Here is a 27,411-nt window from a genome sequence, read left to right on the forward strand (position 1 = left end):
ACATGCTTATATATATGTATGTTGCCTCTTCTGATAGAATGTGAACTCCTAGAGAGCAGGGATGCTTTTATTTTATATTCCCAGTACCTAGCATAGTTCCTGACACATTTTTGTTGTTTAGTCATGTTTCAGTTGGGTCTGACTGTTCATGACCCCATTTGGGGTTTTCTTGGCAAGATAAATGGAATGGTTTGCCATTTACTTCTTCAGCTCATTTTACAGATGAGGAAACTGAGGCAAACAGGGGTAAGTGACTTGCCCAGGATCACACAGCTAGAATTGTCTGAATTGCCCAGAAACAAGAAGTGGAGATCAGAACAGAAGCATTTGTCATGCATGACACCAAGACAGGATACCTGCTTCTATAAAATATATTAAATTGTTCTTATCCACTGGGAGTGTGATTAAGTATTGAGCCCCTTCAAGAAGCTGCTGCTAATTCTCCAAGCCTACCTTAGTTAGTTGCTAAAAATACCATTTCCATTATAGTTGTTTCTTTGCCTAGAGGTTTACTGGCATGAGTCATAGGTAGTTGGCAGTCACATGGTTTTTAAATCTAAGACCTCCTCTTCTCTTACAGTTCTTTGCATCATAAGTGTTACAAAGGTTATTCCTGATGCACCATCTCTTTTTAAAAGAGTATGCTGAGGGCTAGAAGGCCATGACAAAGAGGCCAACATAAGTGCCTTCTTCTAGGCCTGAAAGATCCCTTATTTTTGTCCCAATTAAAATATCATCCCATTTTAGGAAAGTTGAGTCATAGGTACCGATATCTACCAGGACATCCACTTCCCCAACATGAGTTAGGCTAGATTTTCCCTAAAAGGTAACAAAGCTGGAATTTGTTTGACCTATGGGTGGGACAAGGATTAAGCTGTGCCACACTTGATGCAGCTTTCTGGTGTCCTCTGGCTGTACTGATGGGAATTTTTGGTCATCTGGGGCACAAAGGGGCCATCTACATCGGGTGGCACCCTTTAGAATTGGTGTTTGCCTAAAGATATGTCACCATATCCTGCCCTGATGAACAGACTAGTTTCTGGGATGCCTAGCTAAGTCCTAACTATATTCAGGTTGTATCTCCTTACTATGTTAAGGAAAAATAAACTTCTTTTTGTTAACTATTCAATGACCTCTGAATCTCTCATTTCATTCCAACATCAAACCTGAACTAATAGAGTGCTGGCTGATCAGCATAAAAGCCCTGATCTGCTCCATTTCCAATTTGGTCTTATTTGCTCCACCTTTTTGCAACGTGGAGGGACCCTCTCCACCCTTAGGGGCTTATAAAATTAATGCCTAACTTAGTATATTATTAGCTTAGCTTATTACTGCTCAGACTCACCCCCTCAAGCCCAAGAGATGCTCCAGCCTCAACCTCCCCAGTAGCTGAGATTTCAGGTGTGCCCCATCACTCCTGATGCATTTCTTCAATAAGAAAGGAAAGATATCCTCAAGTACTTAAAGGCATATTCTGTAAGAGGAAAAAAACTTAAGACCATACAATCACAAATTTAAAGCTGGGTCATCTGTTCCCACCGCCCCTTTTACAGATGAGGAAACTGAAGCCCAATACTGTGATCAGATTGACATTTCTCATACACAGGAGACAATTTAAAAAATATCATCAAAATCTGCAAAGACAAACTAATCTAGAGAGTCATAAAGCAATGTAAATAAAATGATGGCAAGTTTCTAGGAAGTTTGGCAGGTTAGGGAAGGCAGTAGTCAGAAGCAAAATACTGTTACAACAAGAACAATGCTATTTACATAATACTTTCAGGTTTGTAAAGTGCTTTACAGTTATTATCTCATTTTATCCTCACAATAACCCTAAGATGTAGGTGCTATTATTATCTCCACTTTACAGATGAGGAAACAGAAGAAGAAACAGGCTAAGTGACCAAGGTCATACAGATAGTAAGTATCTGAGGTGGAATTTGAACTGTACGCATAGGAGCTTTGCCAGCGTTGCTAAGCCTTGTGATTACACCACCATATGTAAAGCAAAATTTGTATTGTGTTTGTGTTCCATGCTTCTGAAGCACAGTACGTGGGGCCTCTGACTTAGGTCCCAGTTACATCATAAATAAAGCTTAGCTTTCTTTTTCTTTCTATATTTGATTTCTGGTTTTTCTCGAAAAAAACAAAAGCTCCTTAGGGCCCAAAATGGATCACTTGGATATACCATGTGAACACCATTAAATCTTATGCTCCCATGTGTACTTTTTTTTTTAATTTTTTGGGCAATGGGGGTTAAGTGGCTTGGCTCAGGGTCACACAGCTGGTTAAGTGTCGAGTGTTTGGTCTGAGGCCAGATTTGAACTCAGGTCCTCCTGACTTCAGGGCTGGTGCTCTAGCCACTGCACCACCTAGCTGCCCCTGTAACTGAGGTAGATGGATCCTTTAGGACTGCTCTGGCCAGGACATACCAGCACTAAAGACAGTTCTGCTCCTTCCTTAAACTAGGAATATGGGTCCCTGATGCTTATCTCCCGGGTCTATAGTCCTAGAAGTGCTCTATACAATGTTGGACCTAAAAGGTTCTTACTCAAGGCTATATCATTTCAAATACTGTCCCTGTTTGTGCTAAATGAAGCAGCTGCTTTTTCTTGAAGCCAAGAAAATCCTTGGAGCAATTAATTTGATTTGTTCAGGGAGAGAAAGACCCTGAATACTCTCTTCCTGCAGCCTGACAGGGAGGGAAACAGAACAATCAGATGCAAGCACAGCTTTGCCTGTTGAAAAGGAAACTCCTGCCAGGGAAGGGATTTCGGGCACACTTGCTGCTGAGAACCTGAATAATTCTGATTTTGGGGATTCGTGGTGCCCTGTAATTGAAATTAAATGGCACCAGATTCATATCCTTACCACTCGGATTCCCACAGAGTGCCACAGGCTATACATACTGGGGCCTCAGTGACCATGCCAAAGCTCAGACTATTTCAGGGAGGACAGATCAGAACCATCCACTATGCTCTTGTACCCTTCCTCAGGGAACTTTCTACGCCTGCAGGTATTTAGACAGTGATTTATACTCTTGTCTAAACTCCTGGGCATCAGTGAACAGAAGGCAGCTGTTTTGTTTATCAGCTGGGTTATGTTGGGTAATTAGGAAGCTGCCACACATGAACAGTTTGCCATTCAGCAGATTTTGCAGCTACATACCCAGAATCAGGGACATCATTTAATTACAGGCATAAAGCTTTTATTCGCAAGAAGTGAATTACAAGAAAATTGCTTCAATGTCTTCAGAAGCAGCTATGGCACTCACTGCAACCAGTCCAGCTAGAAATTGAAGACCAACTGTGATGCTTGGGCCAGGAGGTAAGGGTAACTGACCCATATGTTGTGCTTTCTGTGTATAGAGCGACCAAGATGCACAATGTATCATGAAGCGTTCAGGAGACAATCCACTAATTAACCAGCATTTATTAAGCACCTACTATGTGCCAGATACCACGACAGGCACTGAAGATTATAAGGCAAAGTGAAATAATTTCTGATCTCACAAGGAGAAAGAACAAACCATAGGGCAAAGTTCAACACCTTATGACATGCATACTAAGATGTCTTGTAAATCTTTTGTCTTCCTTGCCTTCCTCCCTGCCACCTGAGAGGATCATCTTCTTATTCAAAAGTTAACACCATAATCACCCTTCCCCTATCAGATTGGCTAATATGACAGAAAAGGAAAATGATAAATGTTGGAAGGAATGGGAGGAAATTGAAACACTAGTGTACTGTTGGTGGAACTGTGAACTGATTCAACCATTCTGGAAAGCAATTTGGAACTATACCCAAAGAGCTATAAACTGTACACACCCTTTGACCCAGCAATACCACTACTAGGTCTGTGTCCCAAAGAGATAAAAATAAGAAGGAAAAGGATCTATACATACAAAATATTTATTTCAGCTCTTTTAGTAGTGGCAAAGAATTAGAAATCGAGGGGATGTCATCAATTGGGGAATGGCTGAACAATGGTATACGACTGTAGTAGAATACTATAGTGCTATTATAAGAAATTATGAGCAGGATGCTCTAGGAGAAACCTGGAAAGACTTACATAAACTGACACAAAGTGAGGTGATCAGAACCAAGAGAACAGTGTGCATAATGACAGCAAAATTGTGCAATGATTGGCTGTGAGTGGCTTAGCTATTCTCAGCCATGGGATGATCCAGGGCAATTCCAGAGGACTTGTGATAGAGAATGCCATCCATCTCCAGAGAGGAAACTGATGGAATCTGAGTGCAGACCAAAGCATGCTTTTTAAAACTTTGTTTTTCTTTTTTTTTGGGGGGGGGTCTGTTTTCTTTTGCAACATGACTGATAAGAAAATATTTTGCATAACTGCACACAGATAGCCTGTATCAAATAAATTGCTTGCCTTCTCAATGAGGGCAGAGGAAGGATGGAGAGAATTTGGAACTCAAGATTTTGAAAAATGAATATTAAAGATTATTATTGTATGTAATTAGGGGGAAATAAGTATTAAATAATTGAATTGTAAACAAAAAATTAAATTCAATTAAAAAGTTAACACCATAACCAGAGGTGTGCTGGAGCCAGCTCTAACTAGCTTGCAAGCCATTGTTAAATGTTTGGTGTAGCATTCACACCTCAAAAATCAACAAACTGCTACAAGTCAGGGCTTGATTACTGTTCTATTGCTCATCTGACTTAATGAAGTGTTATTAATGCAGACAAAACTTTAAAGTGTGTATATATACATACACACATATGTATGTATATACGCATGTATGTATGTATATTTCTCCCCAGGTGAGCCCTCTTGTTAAACATTTTCCATCACAGCCGTGACTATAATCCTCCATTCCCCACTGGCGATAGAATTAGCAGCTGGCAATTTAGCCCTTAAACTTCTAAGACATCATCCAGAGTTCACCATCAGCCCTCCTCTAGACCAGAAGCATACCCAAAGAAAGGGGATCAGGACCTTGGCCCATCACTTTCAAAAGGTTGTCAACTCCACAAGTGAAGACTTACAGGATTCTGTACAGAGATGAAGTTGTTCAGAAGGAGCAGATTCGTCCACCACATCCTCCTGCAGTTATCCAGATGGTATATGGGAATCTCCCAGAAAGCTCCCCAGGGAACAAGGGAATACAATCCAACTAGCAAACATACTGAATACAAGTGGAGAGGCTGCAACCTGGCAAGAGATCCAGGAGAGTGTAAATGTAATTTAGCGATGATCCATTTGATCCTCCACACGAGTTTTTCTGCTTGGTTTGGTTTGGACAGAGAGGTGGGCAGATCACCACCCTCTTCTCCCAGCTGTCTCATTCCCATGACTTGGATTACTGAGGTGATGAGAAGACAGCCCACAGGCGGAGTGGCAAAAATGCTGAATTTAGGGTCAAAGGTCTGTTCCTGTTCCTGTTCCTCTTCTTCCTAGCTATGTGACCTCAGACAAGTCACTGACTTTCTATGAGTCTGTTTCCTTAGTTGTAAAATGGAGATAATAAAATATAGACTGCCTACATCAAAGGACCATGGTGAGGAAGGAGTGCAAATGTTTTTAAACTCCTTTGTAAAACAGAAACCACTAAGGCCCAGGGAGGTGAAATTATTTGTCCCAAGTTCAGACAGAGCTAGAATTCCTAACCAGATATTCTTACTTGAAGTCATACACCTTCCAACATAACATGCTGCCATCTTACCCACAGCAGATGTAAAGCACATGGGGCAACTCCTGTTACAACTCATTTGAAGGAACCATCCCAATTCTTTGTTGCCTGAAAATTTGGTGATATGGAACACTGCTTGAAATAACAGATATCTGCTAGGTGTAGTGGTATAATCCCTGAGGTCCCTGCTACTGGCGATGTTGAGGCTGGTGGATCTCACACTTGGGAGTTCTGAGCTGCAATGAGCTCAGGAGATCAGGTGTCCAAACTATTGATGTTAATATGGTGAGCTTGGGAGCCGGGGATTACCAGGTTACCTGAGGAGGGAAAACTGGCATATGTTGGAAACAAAGTCAAAGCTCCCATGCTGATCCATGTGACCAGGTGACCAGGCCAATAAATAGCCTCTACCCTTATAGCCTGACTAAGATAAAGAGACCCCATGGTGAAAATAGAGGACAGGAAGGGAAGACTGGGGAGAGAAACCAAGACTTCTCTGAGAAATCTGTAGAAATTCTTACAACATTACTATAACTAGTCTTGACTCCTATTCAGCATCAGAAACCAAGTTGCAAAGAACAAAGTATCTTTTTTTATCTGGCTTTCCTTTTCATTGAGAAACCTTCCAGTAAAAGAAACTCCTTTATCTATTCAACAGATATTTTCTAAGTATCCACTATATATACAAGGCCCAGAGAAACATGATGCCTACTATATGAAAATATAAATTAGTCCTATATTATTACAGAGCAATGATAAAATGAAAATATATGAATAAACATGCCTTGCGAGTTGATTGAAAAGGTATCTCAGTATGACTTCGGGGGTTATTCCTTTTTCAGAATTCCGGTACAGCTCTAAAAATGACCTTGCACTTAAATAACCACTGAAAGAGAATGATAATTCAATTATCAAATGAGATTTACTTATTAAAAATACTACTGATGAAAAGAAATACCTCCCCTTTAATATTGTACCATATAGCTTTCAAAGTTCTTGCAATACATGATCCCAATTGATCTCCTCAACTGTAGGCTTGAACTATCACCCCCTTTTTACAGATGAGGAAACTGATACACGGTGAATTGAAGTAACATGCACAAGATAACATGAGTAAAATGCTTAACCCCAAATGATTTGGTGACAAAGCTCATTAGCTACATTTTACAAATAGAGAAACTGAGGTTTTGCTTTTAAGGTCAGCTCTTTTTTTTTCTTTTAGGTGGGACAGAGGGTTCAGATCTGTGAGTTCATCATTAAAGGGAACACTTATTGTGGAAACTCCCTCCATCAGTGAATATCAAAGACTCATCTATAGTATAGGCTTAAAGAGTTGTGCAAGGCACTGAGAGAGCTATAAAGTTAGCTAATAATTCAGGAGTAAAAGGAAAGAACTGAACCCAAATCTCCTGACTTGCAAGTCTAGTATTCCTAGCCAGAAGTCCTTACTGATAGGCAGCTAGGTGATACAGTGGATAGAGTGCTGGGTCTGGGGACAGGAAGACCTGAGATCAAATCCAGCATCAGATACTTACTAGCTGTGTGACCCTGGTCAAGTCACTTAACCCTGTTTGCCTCAGTTTCTTCATCTATAAAATTAGCTGTAGAAGGAAATGGCAAACCACTCTAGTATCTTTTCCAAGAAAACTCAAAAAATGGGGTCATGAAGAGGTGGACACAACTGAAAAAAAAAAAAACTGAAAGTCCTTACTGATTGTTTGATTAATGACTCAATATGTCTCACCCTGCAGAAAAAGGATGAAAGTGTCAGTGACAGGATATAAGGTGAGATTTCTAAGGAAGTCTTTCATTCTGTTCCTACTGTATTTTCCTGTGAAATCAGGTAGGATGATTCACGCTAGAAATTAAAATTATGTGGCCATCAAAGGAGATGTACCCAAAATCAGAAGTAGAACAACCAGTTCCAATTTCACTCCCTTCTTCATTTCAAGGTAGAATGAAGTTCCAGAGATCTTTAGCCTTGCTGTGGAAATTTAAATATCTTATACCAGCACCTGGTTTGATGTAAGGAGGGTGTGTGTTATTGTTTTCACAAGGGTGAAGGTAGGAACCACAGAGAGAACCAAACACAAGAAAAGGGAATCAGAAGAGTATAAACGATCAGAAAGGACAGAAAGACAGATAAACTTGTGAAACTGAGTCTTCCTCCTCCGAAAGGGTGAACAGAGGTCTATAAAGATCAACAGGAGGAGCATGGCACAACAGAAAGAGCCCTGACTGGTTGTTCTAAGACCTGTGTTTGTGCCCCAGCTCTAATATGTAATAGCTAAGTGACTGTGAGCAAGTAAGTTCCAGCCACTCAGTTTTCTGTAACTTGGGATGATTATATTTGCATTAGCTACTTCTCAGGGCTGTTGGGAGGATCTAACGAGATAATGTATATGAATGTTTTGTGTGCCTATAAATGGGAGCTGTCATTATTGTACAAGCTCTTATTATCTAACCTGAGAAAGTTACTTACCTCAATCATAAGTTAATAAGTAGAAATCATCTTTGTTCAAAAGGCAGTTTTATGGAGGTGGCCAAGCTCATTTGATACAAAAGCAGAAATGAAAGAAAATGTTTGTACAGATCAAAGAGAGAGGCAAGTGGGCTCAAGCTTGCTCTTGGGGCTCTCAGGAGCCCATTGTTAAATTTTCAGCATGAGAATTTACACTTGGGAAATTGGCAAGTGCTGCAGATTTGGTGCTTGGTTTGTTGTTTTATTGATAATCTAGACTCAAGTCAGTGAAAGAGAATACATTAATAATAGTACAGAATACTTAAAAGGACATAGTGTGTACTTTTTTTTCAGAAAGACAGTTGTTCAACATTTACCAGCACACTCCTGCAAAATATCCATGGGTACAAAAATTTATAGCAGCTCTTTCGTGATAGCAAATGACTAAACCTAAGGGAGTTTGCCTATCAATAAAGGAGTGGCTGAACAAAATGTGGTATATGAGTGTGAGAGAATATTATTTTGGTGTGAGAAATGACAAAAGAGTTGGTCTCAGAAAAACCTAGAAAGATTTGTATGCATTGATGTGGAAGGAAGTGAGTAGAACCAGGAGAAGAACTTGCACAATAATGACAACTTTGAAAGAATTAAGAATTAGGGGCAGCTAGGTGGCACAGTGGCTAAAGCACCGGCCCTGAAGTCAGGAGGACCTGAGTTCAAATGCGGCCTCAGACACTTGACACTTACTAGCTGCATGACCCTAGGCAACCCCAATTGCCTAAACAAAAAAAAAAAGAGTTAAGAATTCTGATCAATGCAGTGACCAACTACAAAATGATTCCTAAGGACTCAAGATGAAACATGCTTTCCATTTCCAAATAGAGAATGGATGAACTCAGGGTAAAGAATGAAACATAAATTTTTTGGATATGGACAATGGGGGTATTTGTTTTGCTTGATTATGTATATTTGTTATGAGGGTTTTGTTTTTCTGTCTTTTTCCATTAGGGAGTGAGTACCTGGGAGGAAGAGAAGGTGGATTTTTGTTAATTGAAAAAAAAAGTTTTTAAATAGGAAAAAAATGTTTGTGGCTTTAAAGCAGTGAATAGAAACAGGGAGAAAAATCAGTTACCTAAAATTAAATTTGCCCATACATCTTTTCTCACTGAGAAGATAATTGGGGGCGGGTGCCAGGAAGAGGGACAGGAAGGAACTTGAAAAAAAAAAGGAATTAAAAAAAAAGTCTGACATTATTTACCTGATCAAGAAAAATGTGTCAACCCCAAGGTAGAATGGACCACTTCGAGAAAAGAGGTAGAGGGGATTTTTAAGCACTCTGGTTTTCCATTCAAGCACATTGTCTACAATGATCATAAAAGTACATGTAAGACTACTTTTTCTTAATTTAGTCAATTTTACAATAAAAGATAAACATACACTAAGCATCCATGGCAATTTACTAATAACTAACACTTTAATCTCTTCCATCCCTTGTGATATATTTTAACAAGATCGGTGTGGATACAGGGCAATAAATTCTCTTCTTTTAGCTGCATTATTTTTCTCTAGACTTCCCCATATTTCTATATATTCTTCATATTTTCCCCTTTTGATGCCCATCATTTGGGGAATGGCTGCACAAGTTGTGGTATGTGATTTCAATGGAATACTATCGTGCTATAAGAAATGATGAGTGGGATGTTCTCAGAAAAGCCTGGATAGACTTGCATGAGCCGATGCAAAATGAAATGTACTGTGCACAAAGTAACAACAATATTGTAAGATGATCGGCTGTGAATGTCTTAGATGTTCTCAGCAATACAATAATCCAAGACAATTCAGAAGGACTTATGATGAAAAATGCTATCCATCCCCAGAGAAAGAAATGATGGTGTCTGAATACAGATTGAAGCATTTTTTTTAAACTTTATTTTCTTGAGATTCTTTTTTGGTATATGTTTTCTTTCACAACATGACTATTATGGAAACATTTTGCATGACTACACATACATAACCTATATCAAATTGCTTGCCTTCTCAATGGGGGGGGTGGAGAGGAAGGGAGGGAGAGAATTTGGAACTCAAAGTTTTAAAAATGAATGTTAAAAATTGTTTTATATGTAACTGGGGAAAAATAAAACAGTAAACAAACACATTTTCCCCTCTTAATGGTGATATAGCCTTCATTCAAATTTTTTTTTGTATGTCTGAGCTGTTTCCAGATTTTTTTTTTAGTATTGTAATTAGTACAACCATGACTATCTTTGTACAAATTGGTCTCTTTTTTGCTTCAAATCATTTCTTTGGAATATGTTCTCAGGAATAGAATTTTTTAGTCAAAGGGTCATAAGGAAGGTTGCCAGCCAGATGGTATTTGACCAGCTTGGCCAGCAATTTATCACGGAATCCGGCTGCTTCTCCCTGACAATCCATGTTAATAATGTTCAGTGTTTTATAGTTTTGGTTTTCATAACTCACTCAAAAGCCAGTTTTATGGCTCTTGCTGCATATTGCCAGATTGCTTTCCACAAAGTTGATACTAATTTGCATGGCCACCATCATTATCAATCACTAATGTACCTGTTTCCCCATGGTGACCTCTATAAAAGGTTTCATGATTTTTTATCTATTTTTGCTAAATATGAGTGTGAGGTAATACTTCATACTTGTTTGAAAATGAATTTCTTTCAGAACTATTGAGGTTAAAAATTTCTGCAACTATATATTTTTTTGCTATTGTTTTCCTTGTTTATGAATTGCCTGTTACTTTGGTCCATTGGGGCCTGGATATTACCTGTTCTGTTTTAATGGAAACAAGGTCATCTAATGTTTTGTGGTATGTTTGAAATAAACAAAAATAATGAGTTTCTCTCATGTTTGAAGGTTAAGTACTACTTAGGTCCCCTGGACAGCATGCCACAGTGGATAATGTGTTAGGCTTAGAATCAGAAGAAGTCTGGGGTTCAAATCTTGACTTAGTCACTTGCTGGCTTTTTTTGCCTGGCATCACACATAACTCTATGTGCCTCAGATAACTTCCTGGTTTACCTCGTAAGACATGGGTCAAGTTCTCTAGGGATATTGGATATTAGATCTCAAATGGATATCAGATATAATCTAATTTAGTTCTACTGTTTTAAAGACAAAACAGGGTCAGAGAAGTAATGATTGATACTAGTTGCAAATTAGAAAATGAAGTACCTCACTTTATCTAGGGATTCAAATTTCTTTCATTTTGGCTCAAAATTGTACATCATCCTTGCAAATGTAATTTTTTTTACATGATTTGTCATTAAAATTGTACTGTAATATAAATTCTACTCCTTCGGTTCTCAACAGCTATGCCAGTGGAGCATGAATTCAGGCAAGTCTCATCAAGCTAAAAAGATTTTAAGTACTGATCCAGAAATAGGCTACATGCCTGTTATCTCAAGACTGGCCATACTAAGTTTGAAGAAGCTTATCACCTGAAGGTTGACTATACTCAGTGACAAATATTTTTGGCCACAGTAATTCATGAAGATCGTATACTAAGTCATGGAAAGGATGTTGCCAGCACCAATGGACCTTTTGAATTATTGAAGTAACATTAGCTGACTGAAATAAAGAGTTCTACTTATCCTTAAGGAACATTGAGTTACTTTTAAATTGTGCTAATTTTTGGCCTAAATAGCCATGCCTATGGGTGGTCTGGGAGTTGCAGAAATGTTGAACTTGTTACCGCTGTCCACAAGTAGCCACAAAAGCTCCGGGCCTGAACTAGATTAAAATGTAATTGGGAAAGGTTTAATAAATAAAATACAATATAACAAAGATAATATTAATTTGGGTGTTTTTAAGTCAATATGTGGCCCACAGGGATCCATTTCTATTAGATTTTGATATCACTGGTTTAGACAATGAAGTACCTAGGTATCATTGGCAGGAGGGTCAGAAAAACAAGGCAGATGCTCAGAGCAGAGGCTTAAGGCCACTGAGTGAATAGCAAAATGACTAGTAAAAGTCTCTCTGCTCAACTTTCAATAATAAAATGTAGTACTGACCAAACTCCATCTGTGACTATGTCTAACAGCAAGATGCTCTCCATAATAATAATAATAATAATAATAATAATAATAATAATAATAATAATAATAATAATAATAATAACTCTCCATACCCAGAGACTGCCAGGCGGTCATCTGACTGGTGTGTCCAGAAATGACCCATAAGAGACTCAATACTCGGATGCCACTTAATGTGGAGCAGGCCCCTTCAGGGAGCTTCTGAGTCCAGACAGCATGCATATTCTTCTGCCAGGAAAAACATTTCAGAGTTTGGTCCAAGATTCCTAAGAAGGCTAAACAACAAAAATGGCTTCATGAGGAAGTCTGACCAAGGCAGATCATGTTTTCACCCCAGATGACATCTCTAGTGCTTTTATCAGTTGAACACACACACCAGGAACATTTCTGGTGTTAGCCAAGGAATGAGGACAGGGCCTATAATTTTATTGATGTAGTGATCCCCTAAACAGCTTTTTAAACATTCTTTTTATATTGGTAGGGGGAAGTAAGTTACTGTCTTCAGGGTTGCTTTTTCTTTTTCATTTAACTCAACAAACACTCATTAAGCATCAATTTTGCAGAATACAGAGACAAAAAAAATGAATAACTGTCCTCAAAGCACTTACGTCCAACAAATATATGTTTTGAGTTTTGACTACATACTGAACAACTTTTGCCCGATACTTTGCTAGTTCACAACTGATGAGAATTCTAATGGTTTCAGACAACGATAGCATCTCTAAAAGTTCCTGGTTTGTTTCCAAGAAATAACTTACTTATTATCAAGATCTGGCCAAACTTTTAAAATCACTAAGCTTTTCAAATCAAATATAATTTTATTTGATGAAAATGGAATTGATTTTACCAGAACTCTTATGGTCTGCTCTCAAATATTAACAATTTTCAGCCTCAGTTTCCAAATCTCTATTGTAAAATAGAGATAATAATACTTGCATTACCTACTCCACCAGGTTGCTGGAAGGATCAGATGAGATAATGTATGTAAAGCATTTTTAAAGCACAAGTCCATATCTTCATTATTTTTAGTAGTTCCATGTTGTTGCCTGGTTTCTAGTGGAAGTTGTTCTTCTCACTCAGCCTTTTTTCCCAGGCAGAATCAAGAGGCAATAAAGGCAGCTGCACATGAGCAAGAATTTCTCAATTTGCACCCTGCCTTGATCAGTTTTTTCTCTGGATCCATAGTGAGTGAGGAACCATACAGAACGAGGAAAGAGCTTTAGGTTACTTTAAAATATATTTTTAAAATTTGTATTCATGTCTTTTGTTTTCATATCACCTTCATTCCCAAATATGTCCCTCCCCCTCCCATACTCAGAAAGCTATCCCCTTTAATACAGAATAAAAGAGAAATTTTGTTGTTGTTCAGTTGTTTTCAGTTGCATCTGATTCTTCATGACTCCATTTGGGGTTTTCTTGGCAAAGATATCAGAGTGGTTTGCCATTTCCTTCTCCAGCTCATTTTACAGATGAAGAAACTGAGGCAAACAGGGTTGAGTGACTTGCCCAGGGTTACAAATCTAGAAAGCATCTGAGTCCAGATCTAAATTCAGGAAGATGAGTCTTTCCGACCCCAGGCCCAGCACTCTATCTACTGTGCCACCTTGCTACTGCTAAAAGAGAAATAGAAAAATGGAAAACAAGAAAGCAGTTCTAGAAAACTAACCAAAGCACCAACTTGTGCAGTGCCACACACACATAGCCCCCATCTCTCCAATGAAGGGAGGGAAGGAGGTAAATGGTTTTGTTGCTTCTTGTAAGCCAAGTTTGGTCATTGAGGTATCCATTTTCTTTGTTGTTATTGTTCTTGTTTTTCTTGAGGCTAGAACTTGGTAAGTACAACATACATGTGAGTTGTTACTTAAATCAGGCTTAACCGAAAGCTGAGCTAATCAGAGGATTACAGAAATTAGATCAAGAAAAGACCTTCACCAATCTCTCCACCCAACCAGGTCACATTATAGCTATTTCTGATTCAGTATCTGTGTTGTCTTGTTAGGTCCCTGGTATATGTATACCTTTGCAATCACACACACACACACACACACACACACACACACACACAAATAAACTTATTTCAGTAGAATTTACAGAACCTTTACCCTGTGTATAAAGATAGACATCACAGAATTATCACTTGGAGAATTGCTAGAAGGCAGCTAAGCCCTACTCTGCCCTAGGACTTTACTGGCATAGGATAAAGCTAGGTAATTATTAGAGAAGCAAAGCAGCATCTTTCAACAGTCATGCCCTACAACATTGTGCGGGACTGCATAGCAGGTGGATATATCCATGATAAACAAACTCTGTCTGTGACACAGTGGGAAGAGTGCTGATTTTAAGGTACAAACACCCTGGGTTCAAATTCCCACCTCTGATGCTTACTGTACTCATGTAACCATGGGTAAGTCATTTCATTTCCTTGAGCCTGTGTTTCCTTATTTGTAAAATGAGGGGGTTAGAATAGATGATCTTTAAAGACCCTTCTGAGCATATTGGTGGCACAGTTGATAGAGTGCTAGGCCTGGAATCAGGAAGACCTGAGTTCAAATCTTGCCTCAGACACTTACTAGCTGTGTGACTCTAGGCAAACCACTCAACCCTATTTGCCTCAGTTTCCTCATCTATAAAATGAGCTGGAGATGGAAATGGTAAACCACTCCAGTATCTTTGCCAAGAAAACTCAAAAAAATGGGGTCCCAAAGAGTCACAACTGAAATGACTGAGCAATAAAAGTCCCTTCTAGACTTAAATCAGGGGCCTAGATCTAGAGAGAGTGCTGGGCCTGTAGTTGGGAAGACCTGAGTTCAAATTTGACCTTGGATACTTACTGGCTGTGTGACCCTGGGCAAATTACTTCACCTGTCTATCTCAGTTTCCTCAAATGTAAAATAAAGATAACAGGAGCACCTACTTTCCAGGACACTTGTAAGGATAAAATGAGACATTTGTAAAGTGCTTTATAATCTTAAAAATACTCCATAAATGATGGCTTTTAACCATCCTACAATCCTTTCAAAGGCCTGGCCATATTGGAATATGTGAAAAGAGTCTAAAATTGCATGTGAAAGAATAGTCTTTGGCATGATTTCTCAAGTGAAACCTTGTCTCTAGGTCATATACTGGTACAAGCACATACACACACATATGCGTCATGGTGTCATACGAATACCTACTTTTTCTTCTGCAAGAGGTATTATCACAGGCTCCCGGTAGTGATGGACTACTCTGAGACTCAATCCATCCCATATTTCTTCTTGATCCTTCTCCCGCTCTCTCCGCCAAACTCCCATAAGAGGCCAGACATAAGTCAGCAGATGGCGATTCCCCACGATTTCTTGCCCAGCCCACAGCTGCCACATAGAGAGTACCAGCTGCTGGCAAGGCAATGAACAGCAAACTAATGCACCTGTAGAGAACAAGGACCAGGTTTTCTTCTGCTCACTCCTGCTTTCCCTCCCACCTAGAGCCATTCCTGTCTCCTCAGAAAGGCTTTATTCCTCCCAAATAGTTCAGTTCAAGCTCCTCTTTATTTTTTTATATGGTGCCACAAGGCCTATTCTAAATGATCTGTGCAGTAAGTCCTAAATAACTCTGTTTAAAAAGCCACCTTCTCCAGGAAGCCTTCTCCAATCAGGCTAGTGTTGCATTAGACTTTTCTATACATAATGCACAATTCACACACACACACACACACACACACACACATGTTTAGTTTATATAGTTAGTGCCTCAGCACTAACCCTCAGGGTTATTCAACAAAAGTGTGAAGTAGAAAAATGATGTTTGTCTTCCATAGTGTACCTACTCTCCTTTCTGTGTCTCTTCCCATTTCAGTGTTCATGTCAAGCATCTTCATGTGGCCCTTGCATGTCCAATGCTCACCTTCCAAGCTTTACCCTCATACTATGGAGACAATTGAATTCCTTACTGAAATTTCCTTGTCCTGTGTGTCCATCTATGAAGCCTTCTGAGGTAGTTAGATTGCTAATTTCTGGTGACCTATTTCAGCTGAGGCCCTAGCCACAGGCTCTATGCCTGTCGTTTGAGGACACATATCTAAGTTAGGAGAAGCTGTGTGTCAAACAATACATTTTTCAGCTACCAAGACTCAAAGAAGGATTTCCATTTACCTTGGTGGCAAAAGCAGATACAGACAAAATCACAGATCCTTGAAACTGTGTTTAGTACCAGAGGGGAGGAGTAACAGACAGTCCACTGTACTGTGTGCTCATCAGACCACATCTAGACCATTAAGGCCCAGTGGTGAGTACTATATTTTAAAAGAAGTCATTGACAAACAGTAGTGTGACCAGAGGAAGTTAATCAGAATTATTATTATTTTTTTATTTTTAGGCAATTGGGGTTAAGTGACTTGCCCAGGGGCACACAGCTAGTAAGTGTAACTTCTGTTACAGGGAACCCCTTGTTCCTAACTGTCTCCTCTGAAACTTTCCAATTTCTGTGTAATCCTTTTTCCAGATGGTATCCTTTTAGATATTTGAAGGTAACTATCACTTCCCCCTAAATCTTTTATTTTTCAGGATCAACATTCCCAGTTTCTCATCTGAAATGTGGTGTCAAGTCTTCTTATAATTCTGATTATTGGGGCAGTTGGGTGGCACAGTGGATAGAGCACCGGCCCTGAAGTCAGGAGGACCTGAGTTCAAATCCAGCCTCAGACCAAACACTTGACACTTACTAGCTGTGTGACCCTGGGCAAGTCACTTAACCCCAATTGCCTAAAAAAGAAAAAAAAAGAAAAGAAAATGCCTACAGTCCAGAGCTGGAGTTACTTGTGAGAGCAAGAGCAGGGAGGTCAGTGTCACTGGATCACAGTATGTCTGCTGGAGAGGGGACAGGGTGTAAAATACGAGAAGACTGGAAGGGCTGGATGTGGCCTCTTTATGAAGGTCTTTGAAGGCTGAACAAAGGATTTTATATTTGATTCTGAGCGTGATGGGGAGCCACTAGAGTTTATTGAGTGGGGGGAAGGAAGAGGGGCTGACATAGTCAGACATATGTTTTAGGAAAAATCACTTTGATAATCGAGTGAAGGGTGAATTGAAATGGAGAAAAACTTGAGGCAGGCAGACTCACCAGTAGGCTATTGCAATAGTCCAGGCATGAGGAAATACAGGCTTATACCAGGGTGATAGCAGTGTCAGAGGAGAAACAAGGGTATATTTGGGAGAAGTTACACAGGTAAAATGCACAGGCATTGGTTACAGATTGGATATGGTGGATGAGGGCAAATGAGGATCGAGAATAACAGAGGTAGGATAGTGGTACCCTCAACAGTAATAGGGAAGTTTGGAAGCTGGGAGGGTTTAAAGGGAAAGATAACGGACACATTGAGTTTAAGACATCAATGAGACATTCAGTTTGAGATGTCCAGTGGGCAGTTGGAGATGTGAGTCTGGAGGTCAGCAGAGAGATTAGGACTGGATGAGCAGATCTGAGAATCATCAACATAGAGATAATAATTAAAGAAAACCATGGGAGCTGATGAGTTAATGAAGTGAAATGGTAGAGAGGAAGAAGAGAAGAAAGCCCAGGACAGAGGTCCTAGAGGATACCCACACTTAGTAGGTGTGTCCTACTAAGATTCAGCAAAGGACACTGAGAAGGAACAGTCAGATAAAGAGGAGAAGAACAAGGAGAAAGTAGTGTCCCGAAAACCTAGCGAGGAAAATTTTTAAGGAAAAAGAAGGTGATCCACAGTGTCAAAGGCTTCAGAGAAGTCAAGAAGGATGAAGACTGAGAAAAGCCCAATAAATTTGGCAATTAAGTGTAAAGGGGGCTTGTCTTTGGATTAGAGGTGTAAAACTCTGGGGAAGGCTGAACCAGATTAAAATATAATTAGGACATATTTAACAAAATTTTAAAAAAAAGACAATTCAACATTTGTTGTTCTTCAGTAGACTTATGACCCCATTTGGGGTTTTCTTGGCAAAAACACTGGAGTGGTTTGCCATTTCCTTCTCCAGCTCCTTTTACAGATGAGTGCCTTTTACAGAGCACACAGGATTAAGTGACTTGCCCAGGGTCACACATCTAGTAAGTGTCTGAGGTCAGATTTGAACTCAGTTCTTCCTGACTCCAGGCCCAGTGCTCTATACATTGCACTATTAGCTGCCCGCAATACAACATAGATGTGCTAATTTGTGATTTCTAAGTCAGTATGCCCATTTCTATTTGAGTTTAATATCACTGCTTTATAGCATGCTCAGCTTGCCTAACATAGGGTACCCTGAAGGGCTTGTCCTGGGAGTATTGAGATCTCCAAAGATGGAGGAGCTTTTCCACTACAATCACCTTTGATTGGCTGATTAAACAGGTGGTATCTTTAAAATGGGAGATTGAGACATTCACTTTTTTTCTGATTCTCTGAATCAACTTCTTTCCTACTGCTTCCAGAGGGTGAAAAAATCACAGTTCACCCACAATGGGAGTGCCCTGAACTGAGCAGAAAGAGAGGGTACCATTTCTTCCCTCTCTTCTTTTCAATCCCCATGGATGGTAGTGTTTGTTTTGCTGTGTTTCATCTGCCCTCAATTTCAGGTCCCAACAGTGATCCCCACCAGACCTAGACATTCTAGCAATGGCGACCTTGGAGCTAGGATTCCAGGCAGGATGTTGCAGCCAGCTAGCTTGGCAGGGAAGCCTTGGGAAGCCAGGGTGTCCTGGGCCTGGAGCGCAAGGAGGGTTTTGGATTTGGAACTGGGACTATGTTCTATAAGAACCAAGCTAAGTTGTTTGTATATTTTTTATATCTTTGAAATAAATATTTCTTTGTAAAAGCTGGAACTACTGTTCAGAGGAGTCCCTCTTATACTTGAGGGAAATGCACTACTAGTGGAAGCTGAAGCTATTTGCAGAGTGCCTAGACACCCCCAATCACCTTAAGGGTACCAGAAATCCCCAGAGGAGGATTGAAATGTAACATGCATGGCCTTCAGGCAATAGGGACCAGGGAGGCTAGTTTTACAGTAACCATAGAAACTATATAGTTTCAATTGAATGATGAGGTTGGAAGCCAGACAGTAGAGATTTTAAAAGAGAGTGAGAGGATAGGAAATGGAGGCACCTGTTGTAGAAGATCTTCTCAAGGAGTTTGGCCACAAAAGGGAGGAGAACCATAGGATGATAGCTGGGGGTGGGTGGGGCATGGATAGTTAAAGAGTTTAGGTGTTTGTTGTTGTTTTTTGAAGTGGCGGAAGGATGACACGAAGAGATTAAAAGCAAGTGAGAAGGGGCAGCTAGGTGGCACAGCGGATGGAGCATTGGTCTTGGAGTCAGGAGGACCTGAGTTCAAATTCGGCCTCAGACACTTGACACTTACTTGCTGTGTGACCCTGGGCAAGTCACTTAATCCTAATTGCCTCACCAAAAAGAGGGGGGGAAGCAAGTGAGCGAGTGAGGATAATAGAGACAGCAAATCTGACAGAGAAGACAGGATGGAATGGGAGCACTTGTACATGTGAAGGGATTTCCCCTTAGCAAGGAGAAGGGAATTTCTGATTTGCCCTGAATAAATGAGCAGTTAAGTAGCAGTGCTACTTGAATTCACCTCTGTTAATGCCCAGTACAGTGGTCTTTCTATGCCATTTATTCATTCAAGAAACATTTCTTAAGCACTTGTGATATTGCCTGGGAACTTATAAGGCATCTAACATACATCAATAACTATTCTTTCAGTAACAAAGTCCACAGTACAATGCTATTTGGCACTTGAGAGAAGAAAGGTCATTACTGATAGGTACAATGAAGGAATGCTTCCTGGAGGAGGTGGCATTCAAGTTAGATTCTAAAGGATTTGTAAGAATTCAAAAGGTGGAGTGGGGAGTATATTAAACATTGGTAACAGCTCACATTTATAGAGCGCCCTGTATTTGCTCACGTGAACTCATTTCTCCAAAACAACTCTGTGACATACAGGTAGACATTATAATAATCATTTATAATAATTGTCAAGATATTGGGAGACACCCTGTTTTCCAGAGCTAAGGCCCAGCAAGCAGGCTGTGCCCTGAGTTTGGCATAACAACAATCCTTTGTGCTCCCCCTCTGGATGAATCATGTGATCATTGTATTGCTTTGACCGGCACCAGGTGTTCTCTGAGCTCAAACACCTGATGTATTCATGTTCCAGTCATGAAGTCCTACTGTGAATCAAACTTGTCTCATTGTTACTGTTACCCCTCACTGTCAGGGCTACAGCTCACTGTGTAATCACAGGTATAAGTATTGAGATCTAGTTACACTAAAGTGGGTTCCCCCACAAGAGGCGGGACCCTGGCACATGTATCCTTGCTTGAAAGCTGTTTTTCTCGCTTTAAAATTAAACTTCTGTTTGATTTCTGACTCTCTTGTCTCTAGCCTGCCCTGTTTGGCTCCGGCCATCTGCAGGTTAGAGGCCAGTTCCATCCAGTTGATATTAATTGGCGTCAGGAGTGGGACTGGACACAGAACTGGGCCATTGGACTCTCCAGTACCAGTGGGAATGAACTAGACACCACCAGAGATTTGTTTTTCCGGAGTCCATCCCCACTTTGTCTGGTGGGTCCTCTATCCTTGTTCCTGACTCTCCTGTCTTTAGCCTGCTCTGTTTGGTTCTGGCCATCCACAGGTTACAAGCCAGTTGGGTCCAGCTGACATAATTAATAAGCATAACATCCATTTAACGTCCACCTTACAGGTGAGGAAACTAAGATTTAGACAGATTGACTTGAGTAATTTGCCAATGGTCATGGACCTAGTGAATGTCTGAGGTAGATTTGAGCCCAGGCCTTCTAGTGCTTTAGTTAGCACTAAACTATGCTTCTTCTCAAAAGCACAGAGCTGGAAACATGCAGAGAATTTTATGAGAAATCACAGGACGGTGTGGGGATCTATGAGGTCAAAACTTTTTCCATAATGATACTAAGATTTTCTAATTCATTAGATTTCAATAGATATACCATATACATAAAAAATTAGGATCTTCATTAATTTTTAAGATTGCAAAAGGGTCCCAAAAGTTTAAAAAGGGGCAGGGGACAGTCATTTATCAAGCAGCAACTATGTGCCAGGCACTGTGCTAAGTGCCTTACAAATATCGCATTTGATCCTCACAACAACCCTGGGAGATAGATATTGTTGTTTCCATTTTATAGATCAGGAAACTGGAGCAGAGAGGTTAAGTGGCTTGCCCCCAAGTGTCTGAGTGCCAAAATGGAATTCAGACTGATGCCAGGCCCAGCACTCTAGCTTATTGTACTACATGTTCAGTTGTTTCAGCTGGTGACCCCATTTGGGGTTTTCTTGGCAAAGATAGTGGAGCGGTTTGCCATTTCCTCCTCCAGCTCATTTTACAAATGAGGAACGGAGGCAAACAGGGTGAAGTGACTTGCCCAGGGTTACTCAGCTAATAAGTATCTGAGACCAGATTTGAACTCATGAACATGAGTCTTCCTGATTCCAACCTGGCACTCTATCCCCTGCACCACCTAGCTGCCCCACTATGCTATACAGCCACCTCTTAAAGTGTCTAGTCTAAAGCAGTGACATCAAACTCAGATAGAAATGGAGGCCACTGAATCATATACACAGATCCCTGTGAGCTGCAAGTTGACTTGGAAAACCACATGTTCATATATTTCTTTTTTATTAATACATCACCTCATTAAAATTGGATAGGAACTACATTTTTATCCAGCTGGAACTGCCCTCTGGAATGTTATGGGCTGCCTGAGTCTCTGCAGGCCACATGTTTGACACTTCAGGTCTAATGTATGAAGTACCTGGAGGGGAATAGTATGAAATAAAGATGGGAAAGTAGGGTAGAGCCCAACTCAGAAAGATCTTGATTACCAGACTGGGGAATTTAAATTTTCCAAGCAATAGTGAGCTACAGTTAAGTTTCGAGCAGAAGAGTGAGAAAAACAGCTCTGTAAATGGAAATAACATTGCAGCAATGTGAAAAATGAGCCAGAAGCAGAAATAGTGGAGGCTCAAAGACCTTTAAGACTGCTCAGTTTTCTCATCTGTAAAATGAAGTGGGAGGGGGGAGTTAGGACTAAGATGACCTAGTAAATGTATGTTGAATGCTGAAAGAACAAATAATCTTTAAGATTTCTTCCGACTCAAAGGTTCTTCGATTTTCTACCCTAGTTATATATAAAGTCAGCTCTCCCCTTGGATGAATGAAACTATCTTGGGTCTTTTTTTTTCCTTTACCTTGCTTGGACTAGATTGTGATTTTTCAAAACAAAAGGCATCAATTACCCCAGAATCACCCAATAAATGAGAAGTCATTTCCATTTACGTTAAAGACTGAGAGGCTTATGTCACTGCTCCCCATGAAATATACCTTAATCAGTCAGACCGTGACTTCTATACTCACAGACACAAACCAGCAAATTCATCAAGTGGTAGAAGCCCAGGTGCACATCTGGCAGTGCACCACGTTGAGGAGGTTGAATTTAAAGAGAAGTCTAGAAAGGGGGCTGAAAATGAGACATTCCTGAATTTTAAAATATCTGCCAAAAGAGAAAAAAAATTATTAATAATAATGCTTTCTAGTCTTACAGTACTTTATGCTTTTCTTTTTAAATTAAATTTATTTTATCAATTATCATGCTTTTTTTCTCCTTACCACCTCTATCCTGCTTAAAAAAATAAAGAAAAGAAAAAGAAAACTCATGTGAAAAATAAACAGTTAAGCAAAACAAATCCTTGAATCGACCATGTCCAAAAACATGTGTCTCATTCTGTGTTTTAGTGTATTTCCTCTCCATTAATAAGTAGGCAACATGCATCACCATCATCATTCTGGAATCATGGTCAATAATTCTGAAAAATTGTCTTAGATCATTATCTTGCTGTGAATAGCTAAGCCATCCACAGATGATCATCATACAATGTTGCTGTTACTGTGTACAATGTTCTGCTCTCTTCACTTTGTATCAATTCATGTTAAGTCTTTCCAGGTTTTTCTGAAAGTATCCTGCTTATCATTTCTTACAGCACAATAATATTCCATCATGATCATATACCACAATTTGCTTAGCCATTCCCCAGTTGATGGGCATCCCCTCAGTTTCCAATTCTTTGCCACCACAAAAAGAGCTGCTATAAATATTTTTGTACATATAAGTCCTTTTCCTTTTCCTTTTTTTTTAAATTTCTTTGGGACCTAGTAGTGGAATAGTTGGGTCAAAGGGTATGCACAGTTTTTACAGCACTTTTAAGCATAATTCTAAATTGCTTTGCAGGATAGCTGGAGCAATTCACAACTTCACCAACGGAGCACTAATATATCTCTTTTTCCATAGTTCCTCCAATTTTTGTCATTTTCCTTTTTGTTTTTTTTTTTGGGGGGGGCAACTTTGCCTATCTGATAGGCATGAGGTCTGAGCATCCTCAGAGCTGTTTAAAGCCTTTATGCTTTTCAAAGTGCTAGCTTATCTTCGATCTTATTTAATTCTTACAACTTTTTTTTTTTAATACTTTAAGCATCTACGAATGCATTGGTTTGGGTACCTCCTCTACTGATCCATTGATGATAAGCCCTTGCAGGATTAGGCAGATGGGTGGTGCAATAGATAAGAGTACTGGGCCTGGAATAAGGAAGGCCTGAGTTTAAATCCAGCCTCAGACACTTAATAGCCCTGTGACCTTGGGCACTCCTTTGATAAGAGCACCTAGTTTGCAAGGCTTTTGTCTGGCATATAGGAAGCACTATATAAATGCTTATTTGCTTTCCCTTCATAGATTTAGAGCTGGGTCTAGTACACCTCCTCATTTTACATTCAGCAGCTGAATGTGTTTGTGGTAGTAGGCTTTGGGCTGGATGGAGTCTAGGATGCACATTCTCTCAGCTGCATTTGAATAATGAAACACACAGATCAGCAATGCAATGGTTAACCACATTTTTGTCTTTGAACAACAGCAGAACAGAAAGTAAGACAGAATCCTAAGAAATAGGGATCAGGAAATTAGCTCATTTATCTCTGGAGAAAGAGAACATCACCATTTCTGGTCTCAGCAGCATAAGTAGCTCCCATTACTGTGAATTTGCCCGGTGTGGCTTCCACATAGCTTAGCAACAGTCTTTGTCTTAGCATCTCGGCAATTCTTCCCCTGCCCTTAGGTTCATGCGGACAGTGCCCAGGCCACGCCCTTTCTCACTCTCAGCTTCAGTGCAAAGGCCACCATAGCCCCGGCTTCCCCCTAAGCCTCAGAGTGCTTGTACCACTCTCTTCCCTCTGATTCAGTTTTCATTTCTCTCCTGAGACTTCCTGAGACTTCTCTGCCTCCTTCCTTCAGGATTGGTGAGGTAAGTTCTCGAGGAATTCAGAAGATATAGAATGGGCATTTCCTGTCTTCCAGGAGGCTTGAGTCTCTACCAATATCCAACTGCATACAGATGAGGCAACTCAGACCTAGTGACTTGCTCAAGTTTACATAGGTGGTTGAGGCAATATTTGAAATCAGGTCCTCTGACCCTAGGGGCAGCTAGGTGGCGCTGTGGATAAAGCACTGGGTCTAAAGTGAGGAAGACCTGAGTTCAAATACCACCTTGGACATCTACTTGCTGTATGACCCTAGGCAAGTCACTTTACCCTGTTTGCTTCAGTTTCCTCATTCATAGAAAGAGATGAAGAGGGAAATGGCAAACCACTCCAGTACCTTTGCCAAAGAAACCCCCAAATGGGGTCACAAAGAGTTGGACACAACTGAAAAATGACTAAAAACTAAACACCTCTGACTTTCAGAGCAAGAGTTCTTTCTACTATACCACTCTGATATGAATGTATAAGGATATAGAGACAGGAATCTTCAATTACACTGGCCTAGGGAATTGCATGCAATGTGAGGAAATTTATTCTACCTATTCAGATCCACACCTTCTCTTTTGTTTATATTTTTAGAGAGATGTGTCAAAGGCCAGACTTGAACCTAGTTCTTCTGGACTCTGAGGCTGGCTTTGCATCTGCTATGCTATGCCACCTTTCGTTTTAAAATATATACAAGGGGAAAAAAAATTAAATCCTTATTAAAGACTCTATGTTACGTAATTGATGGTGTGGAAACTTCTTCTACTTGATCTTGCCTGTAATTTATCGTCTTAGAGAAGTATTTGGAGGGCACTGAGAGGTTAATTGACTTTCCCAGGGTCACACAATCAGCATGTATCATGGGCATTACATGAACTCAGGTCATTCTGACTCCGAGACTGTCTCTTTAACCACGTTACCCTTTGATGAAATCTCAGATCCAGACCAAAAAATTATGATGACTGCAAAACCATGCATGAAATTAAAGAACAAAGAGTACCTCTGTAGGCCCAGATTAAATTTCCATTATATTCCATGATTTCAGAAAGCATAACATTTCTCTCATGCTTGAGTCCTCAGTTTCCAAAGAGTACAAGTTAATAGCAGCTTGAAAAGCCTTCATTCTGTTTCATTTGAAAGCCTCTCTGCGTATAACTCATACCCCTACTCTCATTAGCATCACAGCCAGATGCCAAAACAAGTTACAACACAGGCTATCTCAATTATCCCAGGATCCAGCCTCCTACAGAGTTGGCAATAATTTGGAGGTAATTCTCTTAAGGCAAAAATCTGAAGCATTATTGCCCAGGGAGTAGGAGACGGAGCACTGGTTTCTGGACCTGCCCTCTGCTGTTAATAAATTGGATGAACTTAGTCAAAGCATTTAACTTCTGAAACTCAGCAACCCCACCCACAAGTAAGAAAATGATACCCTTTGTCCTTATTCCTAAGAAAATTCCAGGCGGGGTCATTGCAAAATGACTGAGCCATGGAGTTTCCTAATAGTACCAAGCAGTATGACCATGTATGCCTTGTGACTCAGGGAGCAAGCATTGCTAACAAGCCCCTGAGCATCTACAAAAGAAATGGGGAAATGCAGAACAGCTTGGAAAGCTTCTGAGGCCGCCCAGAGGCTCAGATGAGGCCTGCTCTGGGCCCAGGGAGTTTCCTTCAGCCTCCCAAGATTTGGATCAGGAGACCTGGAGGCTAGTCCTGGTTCTACCATTCACCGTCTAAGTTGAAGTAAATCATTTAACTACAGTACTCTGGGCCTCATTCATAAAAATGCAGGACCAAATGATCTCCATTGTCCCTTCTAGATACAAAACCCTATAATTCTCAATAGGATAAGAAAACTGGGGAGAACAGGGGGAACTTAAATCCACCAATACGCAATTTTCAGATAATCCAGCTCCCAGTATGTCTTCCCCTTCTCTGAACTCCTAAAAGCCTCCAATGTTAATTATTTTCTTATGTGTACATTTTGCCCCACTAATTAGATTCAAAATGCCTGGAGGGTAGAGAATGCACTCTTATACTTCTTTTTAATTTTCCTAAGTTCCATGCAAGGCATTTGTACCTAGAGATAGCATTGCCTGGTAGAGTCCTAAGTCAGTCACCTATTGCCTGTGTGACCTTGAACAAATCATCGCATCTCTGATTTTCAGCCTTCTTATCTTTAAACAAAGGCATTGTACTAGAGAATTGTACAGTTGCTAAGAAAACTTGAATGTTACTAAGGTTACAGAATTATATTGGATGGAACTACAGAGGCAATTTCTATCTGTATCTGAGCAAAAATTCCAACAACATCATTCCCAACAAGTGGTCATTTCAGAATCTTGGCTAAGAGACCTCCAAGGAGAGGGAACCCACTGTTGTCCCCACCAGTCACTTCCACTTCTGGGTGACAAATTGGTAGGTAGGCTTTCCTTGCTTCAAGTCTGAATTCGCCTTTTTGCAAACCACCTTTTGCTTCTTCAAGTCTTAATTAACACTCTAGGTGATTATTTTCTCATTGAACTGAACTAGACTGCAAGTAGGTGTCTGCTAAATGAGATCATTATGTAAAGCACTTTGTAACTAGGTCTCTATATAAATCTACATATAAATGTAACTCTATATAAATATAACTTCTTGTGGTGACATTCTTTGACATTTTTAAAATTCCTTAGCCAAAAAATACTACTATACACAAAATCAAGAGATCTAATGAGTTTTTGCTTCAATATTTCGGACAGTAAACATCTCTGAGAGAATGTACAGAGTATGGTCTTGGATTATACCAAGACAGAATCTTTGATTATACCCAGTTACAAACGTGACCAACAAAGGAGACTGAGATAGAAAGGACAGATAGGTTGGAGAAGAACTAAGAGAGTAGTGTTACAAAAGACATAGAGCAG

General features: G+C 40.0%; 1 protein-coding gene across 1 annotated transcript in view; it reads right to left on the reverse strand.

The window, feature by feature from the left end:
- LOC110215964 (O-acyltransferase like protein-like) overlaps window positions 1-27,411 on the reverse strand; it is a 73,763-nt gene that overhangs the window by 16,745 nt on the left and 29,607 nt on the right. Inside the window, exons 4-9 of the mRNA XM_078151760.1 lie at window positions 22,580-22,705; window positions 15,349-15,591; window positions 12,278-12,457; window positions 9,377-9,479; window positions 6,442-6,543; window positions 5,014-5,179 (exon numbers count right to left, since the gene is read on the reverse strand). Of these exons, the coding sequence (XP_078007886.1) occupies window positions 5,014-5,179; window positions 6,442-6,543; window positions 9,377-9,479; window positions 12,278-12,457; window positions 15,349-15,591; window positions 22,580-22,705 (920 nt within the window). The remainder of the gene's footprint in view (window positions 1-5,013; window positions 5,180-6,441; window positions 6,544-9,376; window positions 9,480-12,277; window positions 12,458-15,348; window positions 15,592-22,579; window positions 22,706-27,411) is intronic.

The sequence above is a fragment of the Phascolarctos cinereus genome, unplaced genomic scaffold (assembly GCF_003287225.1).
Source record: "Phascolarctos cinereus isolate Bilbo 61053 unplaced genomic scaffold, phaCin_HiC Scaffold_4;HRSCAF=312, whole genome shotgun sequence".
NCBI classification, from domain to species: Eukaryota; Metazoa; Chordata; class Mammalia; order Diprotodontia; family Phascolarctidae; genus Phascolarctos; species Phascolarctos cinereus.